Here is a 14,995-nt window from a genome sequence, read left to right on the forward strand (position 1 = left end):
TTTGCTGATTGATGTTTCCAAATTGCCTGTACTGTATAATTAGCTTGCCTGTGCCCGGCAATGAGTTGTTGACAAAACAAAAACAGATCCACTAACACTGTAACACAGGTACTGCTGTAGGTAAAAGGAATGTGTGAACAGCATGCGGAATCCACTAAACAGGATGAATCTTTTAACAAACATCTCTGCACATCTGGCATCTGATCATATGTGCTTTAAAAAAAATTATCAGATTGCGTAAGTTCACCTTTTGCTTATTGTCCCTATAATGCTAATGTTAAGAGAAACAAGAAAAAAAATATTTTTAATCTTCATTATTTCTGACACTGTACTTAGGAGAAATATTTGTCACATGAACCTCTAGTCAACATAGCTTTACAGTAAAATAAACTAAACTTTTAACTAAATTCAGTTTTGTTTAGCCAACAGATGGTTACAAAAGGATAGTTCCATTGTGTGCCACCAGAGGTCACCATTCCCAGAACACTGATTTGTTACTATGGTTACCACTGATCATTCACACCTGTTTGCAATTATGTCCTCATCACTTCCTGCACCTATTTCCTGCCTTACGTCTGGCTTGTTGTGAAATCTTTCTCTCAGCATGTTGCAGTATTTATGCTGTTCTAGTTTGTTTCTTTTGGCCATGATTTTTTTTTTCTTTCTTTTGTTTATTTATATATTTCATTGTTTCTTCTTTTTTTTCTGCACGTAGATGCACCTCAGCTCTATGACTTTGTGTCCAAAAGAGGGAGAAATCTCTTTTGTGTAAAACCAACCCTGTCTACAGTTACGGTACTGTACATGTGTGTGAGAGGTGTTAAGTTAAAAAATATGAAAATTGAAAATTTGTGCTTTAAGGAAATTTCTGAGCTTGCATTGACTTGTTTTTGTTTCCCCTTCCACCAGGCAAAATATCAAAAGAAGTTAGTAGATAAAAAGTATGAAAGTTTCTTGATAAGATTTTATTGAATATTTATTGAAATAAAAATCTAAGCATAATTTGAATATTTACAGTAGTTTGTCATTTTGACCTAAGTTTTCATATTCATTTTAATGTACTGTACCATATGCCATTTAATTGTGGGATGTCTCTTAACTGAGCTTTAATCTTCATACAGCATGCTCACTATGACTTCCAATACTTCAAGCAGTACCTACGTAGCTTTACAAAGTAATAATAATTGTCTTACTTATTGTCTAAAGGGCTTTATACTGTATACAGGGTCATGAGGGCCCTGCAGCCTATCCCAGGAGACTTGGGGCACGAGGTGTGGTACTAATATACTGTACACACTGTACACTATTGGCAATTTCCGCCTATGCCAATAAGCCTAATCTGCATGTCTTTGGACTGTTGGAGGAAACTGGAGAACCCAGAGAAAACCCCGTGCAAACAGACCACAAGGTGGGAACTGAACACACCTTTCCCCTTACTACCCCACCTCCTTACAGTTACTACAAACAACGACTTGATCATTGTCCTTAAAGTTTAATGAAAAGTTTAATAAGTGTTTCTCTCTTCAATCAATAAAAAAGTAGTAAACTCATTTTTAAAGGAGATTGCATTAAATCTGATTTTCATTATGTATTGCTGGATTTAACAGATCTGTCTGGTCAACATGTTCAACATATACAAACCTCCTTCAAGTTGAGAATTTACAGCTTTGTGTCCGTATACTGAAGAGTATATGGACAGTAGTTCTGAGTAATGTTTTATTCAAACAATCTACAGTATTTGTTATTAAACACCATGAAACTGACTTCTATTTAATACATAACTGCAACAGTTATGTATCACCCCAACTGAGATATAGCCTGAGAGAAAGACTACTCATGGGAGTTTGGTACATAAATATACACTGTCTGGGCAAAAGAAATGGTTGCCTTTGGATTTAAATAAGCAAATACAAAAAGAGCCTTTGATTGAATAATTACTGCTGTGATTAATAAAGGAATACTCATGGTGAACTGTCAACTTTATAAAAGAAAAGTGGTTAATATTTATTTATTTATTTATGCACTGATCAGTCATAACATTAAAACCTAAAATATAATGCCCAATATTGTGTAGGTGCCACTGAGGCAACTTTGTTAAACTAAGATCTGGGAAATTTTGAGGCCAGATCAACAAGCGTAAACTCTCGGCCTGCTAAGCCCCAAACATGGCACATTGTGGTGCATTGGTTCTAATATCTTTCTATCATGAACAGCATTTACCTTTTCCAGCAATTTGTACTAAATTATCTTTTTTGCAGGACCTGGCCAGTTGGGCTTGTCCTCACAGGCATAGATGAGCCATGGATGCTCATGATCCTGTTACCAGTTTACTGTTACTGTACATAAATCCCAATCATTGCTACTTAAATTACCTGTCAGTAGTGTTAGTGTTGGGGCTGATCAGTGTATATATTATAATACTAATCATCATAATTTTAAAGTATGGGAAGAAAAAAAAAGTATAATAGCCAATTTTGTCTGAAAAAAAAAAAAAGACATTGTAAATCAATATGGTGTACAGTACGTCATGCATTCATGCAATTATGATATTGGCAAGAAGCAGAATTCCCTGGAGTTTGTCCTCCCTAGCCCTTGTAGTCACACTTTCTCAACATGCTGGGCACTAAGGTAGTCTGATGCCAGTCTATGCTACATAGTATAAAGGTCCTTAACAAAAATTACAAACCAATCTCAGTCACTTGCTTAAAAAAAAATACACTCTGGGCAAATCAGTCTAGTTTCTCCACACCTGTCATGTAAAATCATGTCTTCATGGACCTCACTTTTAGCTCAGGAATACTGTCTACCTGGAACATGTTTGGGCTAGGTTCCTTAGTTCCTTTAAAGAGAAATCATAATGTGGCAGCATACACAGAGATTCTAGACAACCATGAGATTTTGTAGTTACTGTTTGGGCTTCAGCAGTCAGATGTCTGCAAATTTCTCTCCATATTGTGTACATTATTTAAGAATTGTAAAGCCAATGACTTGTGGTTTTAATATTAGGATTTTGGTTTGATTACGACTAAATTAGATTTTGGTAGAGTGAATGGTTACTGTAACATTCAAAAAAAAAAAACTCTTCCCAGTTGTGTTGGACTAATGGCACTTAATTATTAATGTAATTAACCCAGTGTAAGTATGTAGCCAATGTTGTAAACATTAAAGCACTTTTTGTAAATCGCTCTGGATCAGAGCGTCTGCCAAATGCTTAAATGTAAATGTAATGTGAATGTGTTCCAACCAGTGTTTTTACACACACCTATGAATAAAAGAGAGGTAAGAGAGCTAATTTTGACTTTACAGTATATTGGTCAGAACTCACTCTTTTAATGATATCTTTACAGTAAATTTCATATATTCGAGGACTATAGCAATCTCAGAAAAAGTCTGTATGTCCGTCCAGACAGATTTTGTCACAGCATCATGCAACTAGCTGGACAGAATTTAATAAAAGTTTGCCAGTCTAAAATCAAAATATTGAGTAAAAGTGATGTTATGAACAGTTATGTGATGGATTTAATAATCTACTTTAAAATAAGCTTCTAATAAGCTACTTGCTGAATGTAAACACACCCCTGCACCAGTAGATATTAATTAGAAAAGCTAAACTGAATATTTTACTGGGATTACTTAATATTTTCACATCTGAAAAAATAACGCTGAAGTGGTATAATTAAATTTTAGAGGTCTTTTTAAGACTTTAAAACTTTATTTTTAATCAATCTTTTTCGATTTCTCATCTTAGATTCACTCTTATTACCAAACAGCGAGTGTATTTGGCTGATGATGATTTAGAGAAATACAACTTAGTGTAAACAAGGCGTAAGACACTCAACCTTACAACATTTTAATTCTCATATTAATACAGTAGGTTACAGAGAATTTTGGTGTACAGAAAGACATGCAGACATGTTGTACATAGGCTTCAACCATGAAATAATAAAATAACTGGTTACATGACCTTTTTTTATATTCTAATGCTAGTGATATATAATTTTTCCTACTGGTATGGCAGAAATATGGCATCTTTACATTTTATTTTGAAAAGAAAATGCTAATTCTACATGCTCATAATTTAATAATCTCACACCTGTAAATGTCATAACAGCAGTTGGCTATAGCTGAGTGCTCTTGATGAAATTCTTCTGGGTTTCACTGGGGTAGTTTGCAGTACTCAATTAAATAATGGTGACAAAAATTCATTCATTAATAAGTTGTGATTATATTGGTTTGGTGTGCCAGCACTGATGCTAATCATCATAAGCCCAGCTTCTGTTCTGGCCCCTGTGTTTCATGCTTTTTAATTAGCATGTCTTTATTAAACACTGAATAGCAATGAGTCCTAGGCAATCCTGATCATTTTCTGACTTATCACTGAACCTTTATATCCACCTGATCAATCAACTGATATCCAGTAGACTTTCAGTAAAAGAAACAGAAATGCACAGCCAATAAAAATGAACCTCTTTCTACCTGTATATGTGTCTCATGCTTTGTGAAATGCACACCACGGGATACACAAACAATATTTCCTTAATTTGAGCCACAAACTCAGGGTCCTGTTACAATTACATTTTTATTATAAACTCTAGCCCATCTATTTTGCTTTAATAGATTCTGCTGGGCGTTGTACACTGCCTGGCCAAAAAGAGTCACACAATGTTATATTTTGTTGGACCGCCTTTTGCTTTAATTATGACTTATATTCACTGTGGCATCATTTCCATAAGCTTGTGCAATGTTACATTATTTATTTTCATCCAGATCTCTCCCAAGATCCTGAAGTTTCTCATTTGGGTTAAGGTCTGGACTCTGTGGTGACTGACCCATGAGTGTAAATGATGCCTCATGCTCTTTTTATTTTTTATTTTTTTTTCTTATAAATCCTGATATTGGAGTATGCCTGTGCGACAGCAACCCAGCTGACCCTGTTTTTTAGGCATATAACTTTGCTGACCCTAGACCTGACCAACAGACGCAACCCCAGATCATAGCACTGTCACCACAGGCTTGTACGGTAAGCACTAGGCATGATGGGTGCCTCACTTCATCTGCCTCTCTTCTCACCCTGATTTACCCACAACTGGAACATGACCTTTTTTTCCAAAGCTACACAGTCCATTCTTTATGCTACCTTGCAAATTGAATACTTTTTTTACTGATTAGCCTCATTGATCAATGTTTTTTTTTTCTAAGGCTATACAATTGCTTAATTCCAAACGCTTGAGTTGTGCATGTGGAAATGCGCTTACTGTCACTGTTATACATAGCCATGTGTTCTAGAAAACATTCTTCTGACCACATTTCCTCCTCAAAAATGATTCACCATGTTCCTTTCAGAGATTAACAATGTGTTGGATAGTTCTTAACCCTATTTTAGGTTTAGCAATCTCCTTAGTTAGTTTTGTTGCTTGATGCAGGCCAATAAGGCCTCACTGCATCAATTAAGGTTGAAAAACTTGTTACCAGCTGAATCATATAACTCTTACATATTTGCTTAGTTAAATTCAGGTGGTGACTTTATATATATATATATATATATATATATATATATATAGGGAGGGCAGTGTATATATTTTTTATAGTTTATAGAAGAAAAAACACAAAGTGAAGAAGATACTGTATATTCTTACAGTGTCAGAGAAACCATCACATCCTCTATGGCAAGATCCTTTCACTGCTGTGACAGTCTGTTCCTGCCTACATACACTTTAATGAGAATAGCTATGACTGTGGCCATGGTTTTTTGCTCTATAATGGTGGTTCTTCCTAAGCTGTTAATGAATATACATTGTGTAGGATGATTGGGTGTCCACGTAGGTGAGCCTGGTTCATTGTGCTTCATGGAGATAATAAGAGAAAGTCCAAGTGGATATACATGTGGGGACCTTAAGGGGAAAAAAAGTAAAGTAAAAAAGTGAGCTGTGCAGCATACCTATCAGTCTGACTGTTGCACCCAAAGTCTAGTTATCTGCTCTACAAATATAAAAATGAGATGATCTTTCACTTCTAACTCAAGATCAGATGGCAGCCATAGACCTGTGTGGGAAAGACCCTATGTTTTGAAGTGCTAATGCCTTACATCATTACTCCACCACATGACTGGTTTTACTTCTGTAGCAACAATATGCTCTTTGTCTTTTTCAGAGGCATTAACGAGCTGTTTGGCTTTCAGTCTCTATGTCTATCACTGGTAAGTACACATCATTAAGTAATTAAAGGCACTTTTTATGAACAAATATGGTGTCCCCCACAGTCATGTTAATCCTGTCAACCCTGTTTTAAGGAGTCTAGTACATAAGTTGTCTTACATAACAGTAATGAGATGCCATAATTGCATGTTAAGGACTTGGGACCAGAAATGAGGTGTACAGACACAATTACCAATACACTTTATTTGAAATGTGCAGATTATTTTTGATTCCTGATTTAAGATTTATTTATTTATTAATTAAATGTTAATGTGTGCAGAGTGCCCCCTGCTGCAGGAGAAATAGTTTGCCAACCCATAGTTAGACCGTATGTTACAGGAAGCTTTATGTTAACAGGCAAAAAGAAACCATAAAGATGGACACATAATTTTTAAGGTATTCAATTCCTTTTGTCTTTTTATGTCTTTTTACTCTGCTGCAGCCACAAGACCACTATGTCTGCTTGATTCATTACGGACAATCCTTGAGTTAACCTGGCCTTCCTGGCACCTATGGAGCTTTTCATGTGGAACAAAGGTTGGACATAGATTTATGTGTGCTTGTTACATACCCCATTCTCGGCCCTCTCAATTCTTTCTTCGACTTGCTGAAAGAAATAATAAATTCATGGATGCTCTTCAAAGCTCTACTAGAGCACAACCACCCATTGGTGTAGGGCATCTCATTTATACATTCAACCAGGTTGGAGTGACTTCAATAAAAAACCCAAGCCAATACAGCAAACAGTCACAGGTTCAAACCCCAGCTGAAAAGCCCCATACAAGGCTATGGCCTGATGGCCAGTCAGCTGTCTAAAACGCTCTATAATATTAAACTGGATGGATCTCTTATTCTGAGCAATGATCTACCACTGGCAGCTGGTAGACTCATAATAAAGCTGTTTGTGCAGCTTGGCGTGGTGTGCATGTAAATGCTATTCAATGCACTACATCTTCAGTTTGGTTCATCTGCACTGGCAGCAGTAAATTCCTGGACAATAAATGCAATGACTTTCCCCTAGATGTATATTCATGATAGGATGCTGTAGATATAGTCAGGGATCATGAGAACGTGATTGTGATTGGGATCTTACCTCACAGTATATGGCGGTATAAGTATTTCTCATCTTTTACAAACCCTGTGCCTCTGAATGAATGGGGTTACTGAGCAGTGTTAAATCACGATTGCAGTGATTAATCATGACTGCAGATATATGTCTAACTGTGCACACAGGTCAGCAGTGCAAAGGGGCCTGCCTCTCTGGTGTATTTAGAGCAAGCTCTGCAAGCAGCTTCTATTGTATGCTTCATCAAGAAATTGGCATGGCCGCTGAGATAATATTGACCCTCTTAACACCCTGCATGGATGGTCAATCAACCAGAGCGCTGCATTAGGCACAGCCTGCTGCTAAAAAAAACACCATGAACCGAATGCATTGTAAGTTATTGGCATTGTAGCCTTCATGCTTTTTCATTTTCTACAATCACAATTTCATGCCTTTTTTTTATTACAAATATATATTTTATAGAAAAGAACGCAAATGTAAAACATACACTTTTTTTACTTTCTCATGCATTTTTATGGAAGTCTTCACTCATAAACTTTATATTCTCAGAGAGGAGAAAACAGAGCTGTACAGTGGACAGGGGATGTTTTCAGGAAAGGGGAAAAATGGTTCACATTTTATAATGAGCTCAATTCACTAGCCAAGTATGCAAGCAAACACTGATGTGAAATTCCAGTCTTTTGCATTCTACACTGCATGAGCTTTTATATACAGGAAAATAATGTACTGATGAAGCAGCTGGGTCCTCTTTTTTTGCCAAAGCAGAACAAACAAGACAGATTGAATCATATAGTGTTCCACAAATTCCAAAAATGCTTAAAATGTCAGTGAGTCTCAGCTGTGTCGATAGCCTTCTGGTACTCTTTTGCTGTCTATGTCACAAATTCCCCAATGTTGGACATATAGTGTTTATATAAGTGCAGCTGGACAAAAATGAGCATAGATCTTAATTATAACTGGAAACTTTGCTGTCTAGAGTCATATGTCTCTAAGACATTTATTTTTAGAAATCCACAGGACGCACCATCATAGTGGTTCTGGTTACTATTGAGTTCGGCCCTTTCCAGTAGTACCACTTGACCCCATTGTAGCGCATTACACTTGAGACTCCAGTGTAATAAATGCCATTTAAGTTGGATGGCCCACAGGCTTCAAACCACCATCCTGAAATAACAAAATATCAAAAATCAACAACTAAAAAGAATCAGGAACATGTCAAAAATCCACATTAATAGCATGAGTTAGAGTTTGTCACCAAACAGTTAATTGACAATGCAATATTTCGTGGAAATTTAAGTAATGAGAAGTTTATTTGAAACTAATCAGCAGAAAATGAAAAAACTGAGCAGCTTTTTTACCTCCTGAGGCCATCTGGGCACACTTGCAAGTGCAGCGATCATTATCCTGATCCTTTGTGCTAAACATGGTCCCTGTATGGGTCAGGCTGCTGGTGCGACCTGCTGTACCACTGAAACCTTCAGCGTGGACACTGGAGGAAGAAGAAATAAAAAGAGTATAATTAATTTTTTTTTTTTTTCAGAAGAGTCAAGCAAAGGAGAGAGTAAATCTAGAATGGGATGTTCATAAATCACATATAAATCTGGTGGCCGGGTGTCCACAAACTTTTGGCAGTATAGTGTCCAATATGTAATTTTGTTTTGTGTAACTTCGCCCGCCTTTCCATGAGCCTGTAAAGTACAACCAGAGGTATAAAAGTATAATACATTAAATTAGCATGCATTCAACTCTGCTGTTGTAAATGACTCCATTATCTATAATCTGTTGTTTGCAACAACTCACAAGGTGTGATTGCAAACAATTAGTATGAAAAGTGCTGAAAACGGACCACACAGCATGAGTCTACAAGCAAGCATTTTGGCTCAGAGACAACCTTACACAACAGGTCACATGTCTGGCTGTTGCCTTATGAACACAACATAGTACAGACGATGCCAGCATTCACAGCATGCAAATAAAACTTACACATATGGTAAAAGGCGAAAAGAGAGCTTAAACTTGGTGGAATTTGGCGATAGATCCCAAAACTCCCTCCCAGGTTGTTTAACCAGTTTGAGCCACACACAATTATTTCCAATAAGCCCGGGTTTATTAAAGTCTTACCACTTTCCAAGCCTCAATCCCTCCCTACACTACGAACTCATTTCATTTCTGGAATTTCTTTTTTCTGTTTCTGCTTCACGCGATATAATCATTTCCATAGGCAATATCTGATGCCTTATCCGTAACAGAAAGGTGAAATTTGTTTGACTCGGCTGTCAGAACACATGAAGGCAATTTGTTTGAATTCTTTCCATGTTTGCCTTTAAATCAGTCGGCTAAAAGTACCTATTAATAGAGAAAATAGCAGAAAGCAAACAGTGGCAGTTTCCCCTGCACTGATCAGGAACAACACTAACATCAGGTGAATTGAATAACACTGATTATCAAAAACAGTATATACCAGTAAACCAATGACAGGTTCATGGGCAACCAAAGCTTATCTAGCCTATCCGGTCCAATCCCACACGGAAAGCCAATGTAGCATAAATTGTTGAGAAAAGTCAGTGCTGGACATGATGAAAGGTATCAGAACACTCATTGCACCACAGGCTGCCATGTATGCAGTTTATCAGGCAAAAAGTTTAAAGGTTGTTCATTCAGCCTTCAAAGATCTCAGTCGAACTAAGCATACGCGGAATGCGCCAGACAAACAACTCAGATTCATTTAGTCCCAACCCTGCAACCTACAGCACCCAAAGGATCACCCTGAGAGGTCAAAGAGAGTCATGCCCCAAGGAACCAGAGCTTCCCCAGTGACACAAGACAGTCTACCAATATAGGGCATAACATTTTGGCTTTTAGTGTTATTACTGATCTGTGTGTGTGTGTGTGTGTGTGTGTGTGTGTGTGTGTGTGTGTGTGTACAGGTCCTTTTCAAAAAATTAGCATATTGTAATAAAATTCATTATTTTCTGCAATGTACTGATAAACATTAGATTTTTTATATATTTTAGATTCATTACACACAACTGAAGTAGTTTAAGCCTTTTATTGTTTTAATATTGATGATTTTGGCATACAGCTCATGAAAACCCAAAATTCCTATCTCAAAAAATTAGCATATCATGAAAAGGTTCTCTAAACGAGCTATTAACCTAATAATCTGAATCAACTAATTAACTCTAAACACATGCAAAAGATTCCTGAGGCTTTTAAAAACTCCCAGCCTGGTTCATTACTAAAAACCGCAGTCATGGGTAAGACTGCCGACCTGACTGCTGTCCAGAAGGCCATCATTGACACCCTCAAGCAAGAGGGTGAGACACAGAAAGAAATTTCTGAACGAATAGGCTATTCCCAGAGTGCTGTGTCAAGGCACCTCAGTGGGAAGTCTGTGGGAAGGTAAAAGTGTGGCAGAAAACGCTGCACAATGAGAAGAGGTGACCGGACCCTGAGGAAGATTGTGGAGAAGGACCGATTCCAGACCTTGGGGGACCTGCGGAAGCAGTGGACTGAGTCTAGAGTAGAAACATCCAGAGCCACCGTGTACAGGCGTGTGCAGGAAATGGGCTACAGGTGCCGCATTCCCCAGGTCAAGCCACTTTTGAACCAGAAACAGCGGCAGAAGCGCCTGACCTGGGCTACAGAGAAGCAGCACTGGACTGTTGCTCAGTGGTCCAAAGTACTTTTTTCGGATGAAAGCAAATTTTGCATATCATTCGGAAATCAAGGTGCCAGAGTCTGGAGGAAGACTGGGGAGAGGGAAATGCCAAAATGCCTGAAGTCCAGTGTCAAATGATACCCACAGTCAGTGATGGTCTGGGGTGCCATGTCAGCTGCTGGTGTTAGTCCACTGTGTTTTATCAAGGGCAGGGTCAATGCAGCTAGCTATCAGGAGATTTTGGAGCACTTCATGCTTCCATCTGCTGAAAAGCTTTATGGAGATGAAGATTTAATTTTTCAGCACGACCTGGCACCTGCTCACAGTGCCAAAACCACTGGTAAATGGTTTACTGACCATGGTATTACTGTGCTCAATTGGCCTGCCAACTCTCCTGACCTGAACCCAATAAAGAATCTATGAGATATTGTGAAGAGAAAGTTGAGAGACGCAAGACCCAACACTGGATGAGCTTACAGTAGGGCCGCTATGGAAGCATCCTGGGCCTCCATAACACCTCAGCAGTGCCACAGGCTGATTGCCTCCATGCCCCGCCGCATTGAAGCAGTCATTTCTGCAAAAGGATTCCCGACCAAGTATTAAGTGCATAACTGAACATAATTATTTGAAGGTTGACTTTTTTTGTATTAAAAACACTTTTCTTTTATTGGTCGGATGAAATATGCTAATTTTTTGAGATGGGAATTTGGGGTTTTCATGAGCTGTATGCCAAAATCATCAATATTAAAACAATAAAAGGCTTGAACTACTTAAGTTGTGTGTAATGAATCTAAAATATATGAAAGTCTAATGTTTATTAGTACATATATATACAGTGAGGTCAATAAGTATTTAATCACCCTGTCATTTTGCAAGTTCTCTTACTTATAAATCATACATATAACATGATTTATATGCTACAATTTTCAGCATAGGTGCATTTCCACTGTGAGAGACAATCTAAATCTAGTGAGAGAGAATCAAAAAATTACAAATTACATTAAAATCACACTGCATGATTTTTTAACAATTTATTTGTGAATTACTGTGTCAAATAAGTATTTGATCACTTGTTTATCAGCCAGATTTCTGACCCTCAAAGACCTGTTATTTTGCTTTTAAATAGTCCAGCTACACTCTGCTCATGATTCTAAATTAGTAGCACCTGTTTGAGGTTGTTAGCTGTCATAAAGACACCTGTGCACCCCACAATCAGCCAAATCTAAGTAGATACATGGGGTATCAATGATGCTAAGAATGGTGAAGAATCAGCCCAGAACTACACGGCAGAAGCTGGTCAATGCCATGAAGAGAGCTGGGACCATCGTTTCCAAGGCTACTATCAGTAATACACTAAGACGTAATGGTTTAAAATCTCGCAACACACAGAAGGTTCCCCTGCTTAAGTCAGCCCATGTCCAGGCCCATCTAAAGTTTGCCAGGGACCATCTGGATGCTCCAGAGGAGACATGGGAGAAAGTCCTGTGATCAGATGAGACCAAAGTAGAACTTTTTGGTCTTAACTCCATTCGCCATGTTAGAAGAAGAATGATGAGTATCATCCCAATAATACCATACCTACAGTGAAGCATGGGGCTGGAAGCATCATGCTCTGGGGGTGTTTTTCTGCATGGGGACAGGACGACTGCACTGTATCAAGAAGAGGATGAACGGGTACATGTATTGTGACATATTGGGCAAAAACCTCCTTCTTTCAGTCAGAGCATTAAAGTTGTGGCGTGACTGGGTCTTCCAACATGACAATGACCCAAAGCAAGTGAAAGAAGATAAGAGAACTTGCAAAATCATCAGGGTGATCAAATACTTATTGACCTCACTGTATATATATCCACTGTAAGCACCTTATCCACAGAAAGCAGCAGTAAGGTCTATCCCAAAGTCAGGGGCCAGGATTCCTTCCAAAATCATGAAGATAAGTAGATTGTTAATGCTGTATTGCCTCTAAGTATGAGTGTGTGTTCTTGATCGCCTGTGGTAAACTGGTATCCCATTTCAGGGGGTATACCCACCTTATGCCCATTGTTCCCAGTATAGGCTCTAGATCCACCGCAACCCTGACCAGGGTAAGGCAGTTTTCATGTATCAATGACTCTCAGTATATACTGTCCTATTAAAGAGCCCTAAATGTAGCATGTATTGCTTTTGGAAAATGTTGTGCATAACAATTTATGAAACTGAACAAAAGAATGATTAACATTAAATTTACAATGCGGATAGCCTGAACCTCCATCAAATTAAACAAAATATTAATTCAAATAAAAAAACACAGATGCAATGGGTTTGGAATTTCAAATTGACCAGCTTTTATTACACGATGATTATACATGATTTTTGTGAGTCGGGCCAAAGATTTCAGTACTGTACCTATATTTCCTTTCCTCTCCATCGATGTAGAAACGATCATACTGAGAGTAGGCCTGGTTTCCCTCTAGGTCTTTAAGTTGGACCTGTAGAGTGTAGTCCCGGGATGTGGTGAGAAGGTGGATGATATCATTTCCCAACCAGTGTTCTCCTGAGGAGTCTCCAAATCCCTACATATTGCATAAACTGTGAGATTTTCATATCTGAAAACATCTGCTGCAATTATAAGAGTGCATTTACACGCAAAGTCCTGCAAAAACAAACCTTTGTAAAGTAGCATGCTTTTTTTTTAATGCATGTTCTTATCTGGCTTAGCCAGTTAATGAAACAACATTTGTATAGTGTTATTTAAACTTTGCACACTCCAACACTTCAGGTCATGCGTTATCTGTCACCTAGAAGGCCTCACTAATTCCATGGCCAAATATTTATCATTCCCTCCTAAAAATATTTTTCTTGGATAACAAATGAAGCAAGCAGAATGAGAAGTGATTTGCAGTCTGTTGAGAGTTGTCCTGTTAGCTGTGATCTTTCCCCCTATGAACTGAGCAAGATGCATTACTTTTAAATGCTGATTAATGCCTTTAAACTAAGATTAACTAAGATAGAACTATAGATTAAGCATTGTCATATGGTACCGTACATACAAATCTTTGTGCCATTTTGTTAGAGGTTTATTTTCTGTGCATAACCTTATTTTGTCACTACAAGTCATCTGTTTAGTAATTCTTTAGTTTCTGTGTACCTTTTTTAAAATTATTATTCCTGCAGTGACTTCTGAATACCTGTTTTGCTCTAATCTCATTGCCTATGAGACTTGTGCTCTTCTTCACAAACAAAACTAAACAAAACTTCTTTTTTTTGTGCATGCACTATAGTCACAAACACTGTGCCTTGTTATATTTGTCACAAAAGATGTTACAATGTGTGCTGATTCAGACTAAGCACTTTACATTTATTGAAAGAGAAACTCACCATTTTATAATCTTTCCAGTTCCGGTGGAAGTCCACTGAACCGTTAAAGCGATGCTGAAAAACAGTCCAACCTCCTCCTCTAGTCTTCATGTCACAGAACACCTAGTGACAAGTCAAAGAAAGTCATCGTTCATGGCTTAAAAATAATTTCTTATTGTTATTTCTACAAAGGAAGTTAAGTACAGAATTATATGACTGATTGATGTCACAACTGCTTTTAAATTTAAACTGCTGGTGTCACTGTTTAGGCTATAAGTGTAAGATCAGCTGCGTTATGAAGGTTTTGAACCTACAGTACTAGGGTTATGCAAAATATAATCAACTGCATGTCAAATAAAAATAATTTTAAATTGCATTATAATGTCAGGATCATTATACTCCTCACCACCACCACTAATACTACTTTTTTTATTATTATTATTACTATTATTATTATTATTATTATTATTATTAATAATAATAATAATAATAATAATAATAATAATAATAAAGCAGATTATTAATAAATAAATAAATAAATAAATAAATAACACTGCTGGCAGTATCCTGCAATCGTTTAAAATGGAAGAATTGGGAAAGAGCAAAAGTGTTTCCTGTAACAGCACAGTTTAGATGTGCATATTTTTTTTCTTGAAATAGTTTTTTGATTAACTCCTATTCAAGCTTTCTTACAACAGTATGCCATTGAGCCAACTTTCTCCTCACAAAGACTTTTCA

General features: G+C 37.4%; 1 protein-coding gene across 1 annotated transcript in view; it reads right to left on the minus strand.

The window, feature by feature from the left end:
* Window positions 1-7,644: 7,644 nt before the first annotated feature.
* The window catches only part of angpt2b (angiopoietin 2b), a 28,863-nt gene continuing 21,512 nt past the window's right edge, over window positions 7,645-14,995 (minus strand). Inside the window, exons 6-9 of the mRNA XM_053493518.1 lie at window positions 14,279-14,380; window positions 13,307-13,473; window positions 8,619-8,749; window positions 7,645-8,424 (exon numbers count right to left, since the gene is read on the minus strand). Of these exons, the coding sequence (XP_053349493.1) occupies window positions 8,264-8,424; window positions 8,619-8,749; window positions 13,307-13,473; window positions 14,279-14,380 (561 nt within the window). The 3' untranslated portion in view covers window positions 7,645-8,263. The remainder of the gene's footprint in view (window positions 8,425-8,618; window positions 8,750-13,306; window positions 13,474-14,278; window positions 14,381-14,995) is intronic.

The sequence above is a fragment of the Clarias gariepinus genome, chromosome 3 (genome assembly GCF_024256425.1).
Source record: "Clarias gariepinus isolate MV-2021 ecotype Netherlands chromosome 3, CGAR_prim_01v2, whole genome shotgun sequence".
Taxonomy (NCBI): Eukaryota; Metazoa; Chordata; class Actinopteri; order Siluriformes; family Clariidae; genus Clarias; species Clarias gariepinus.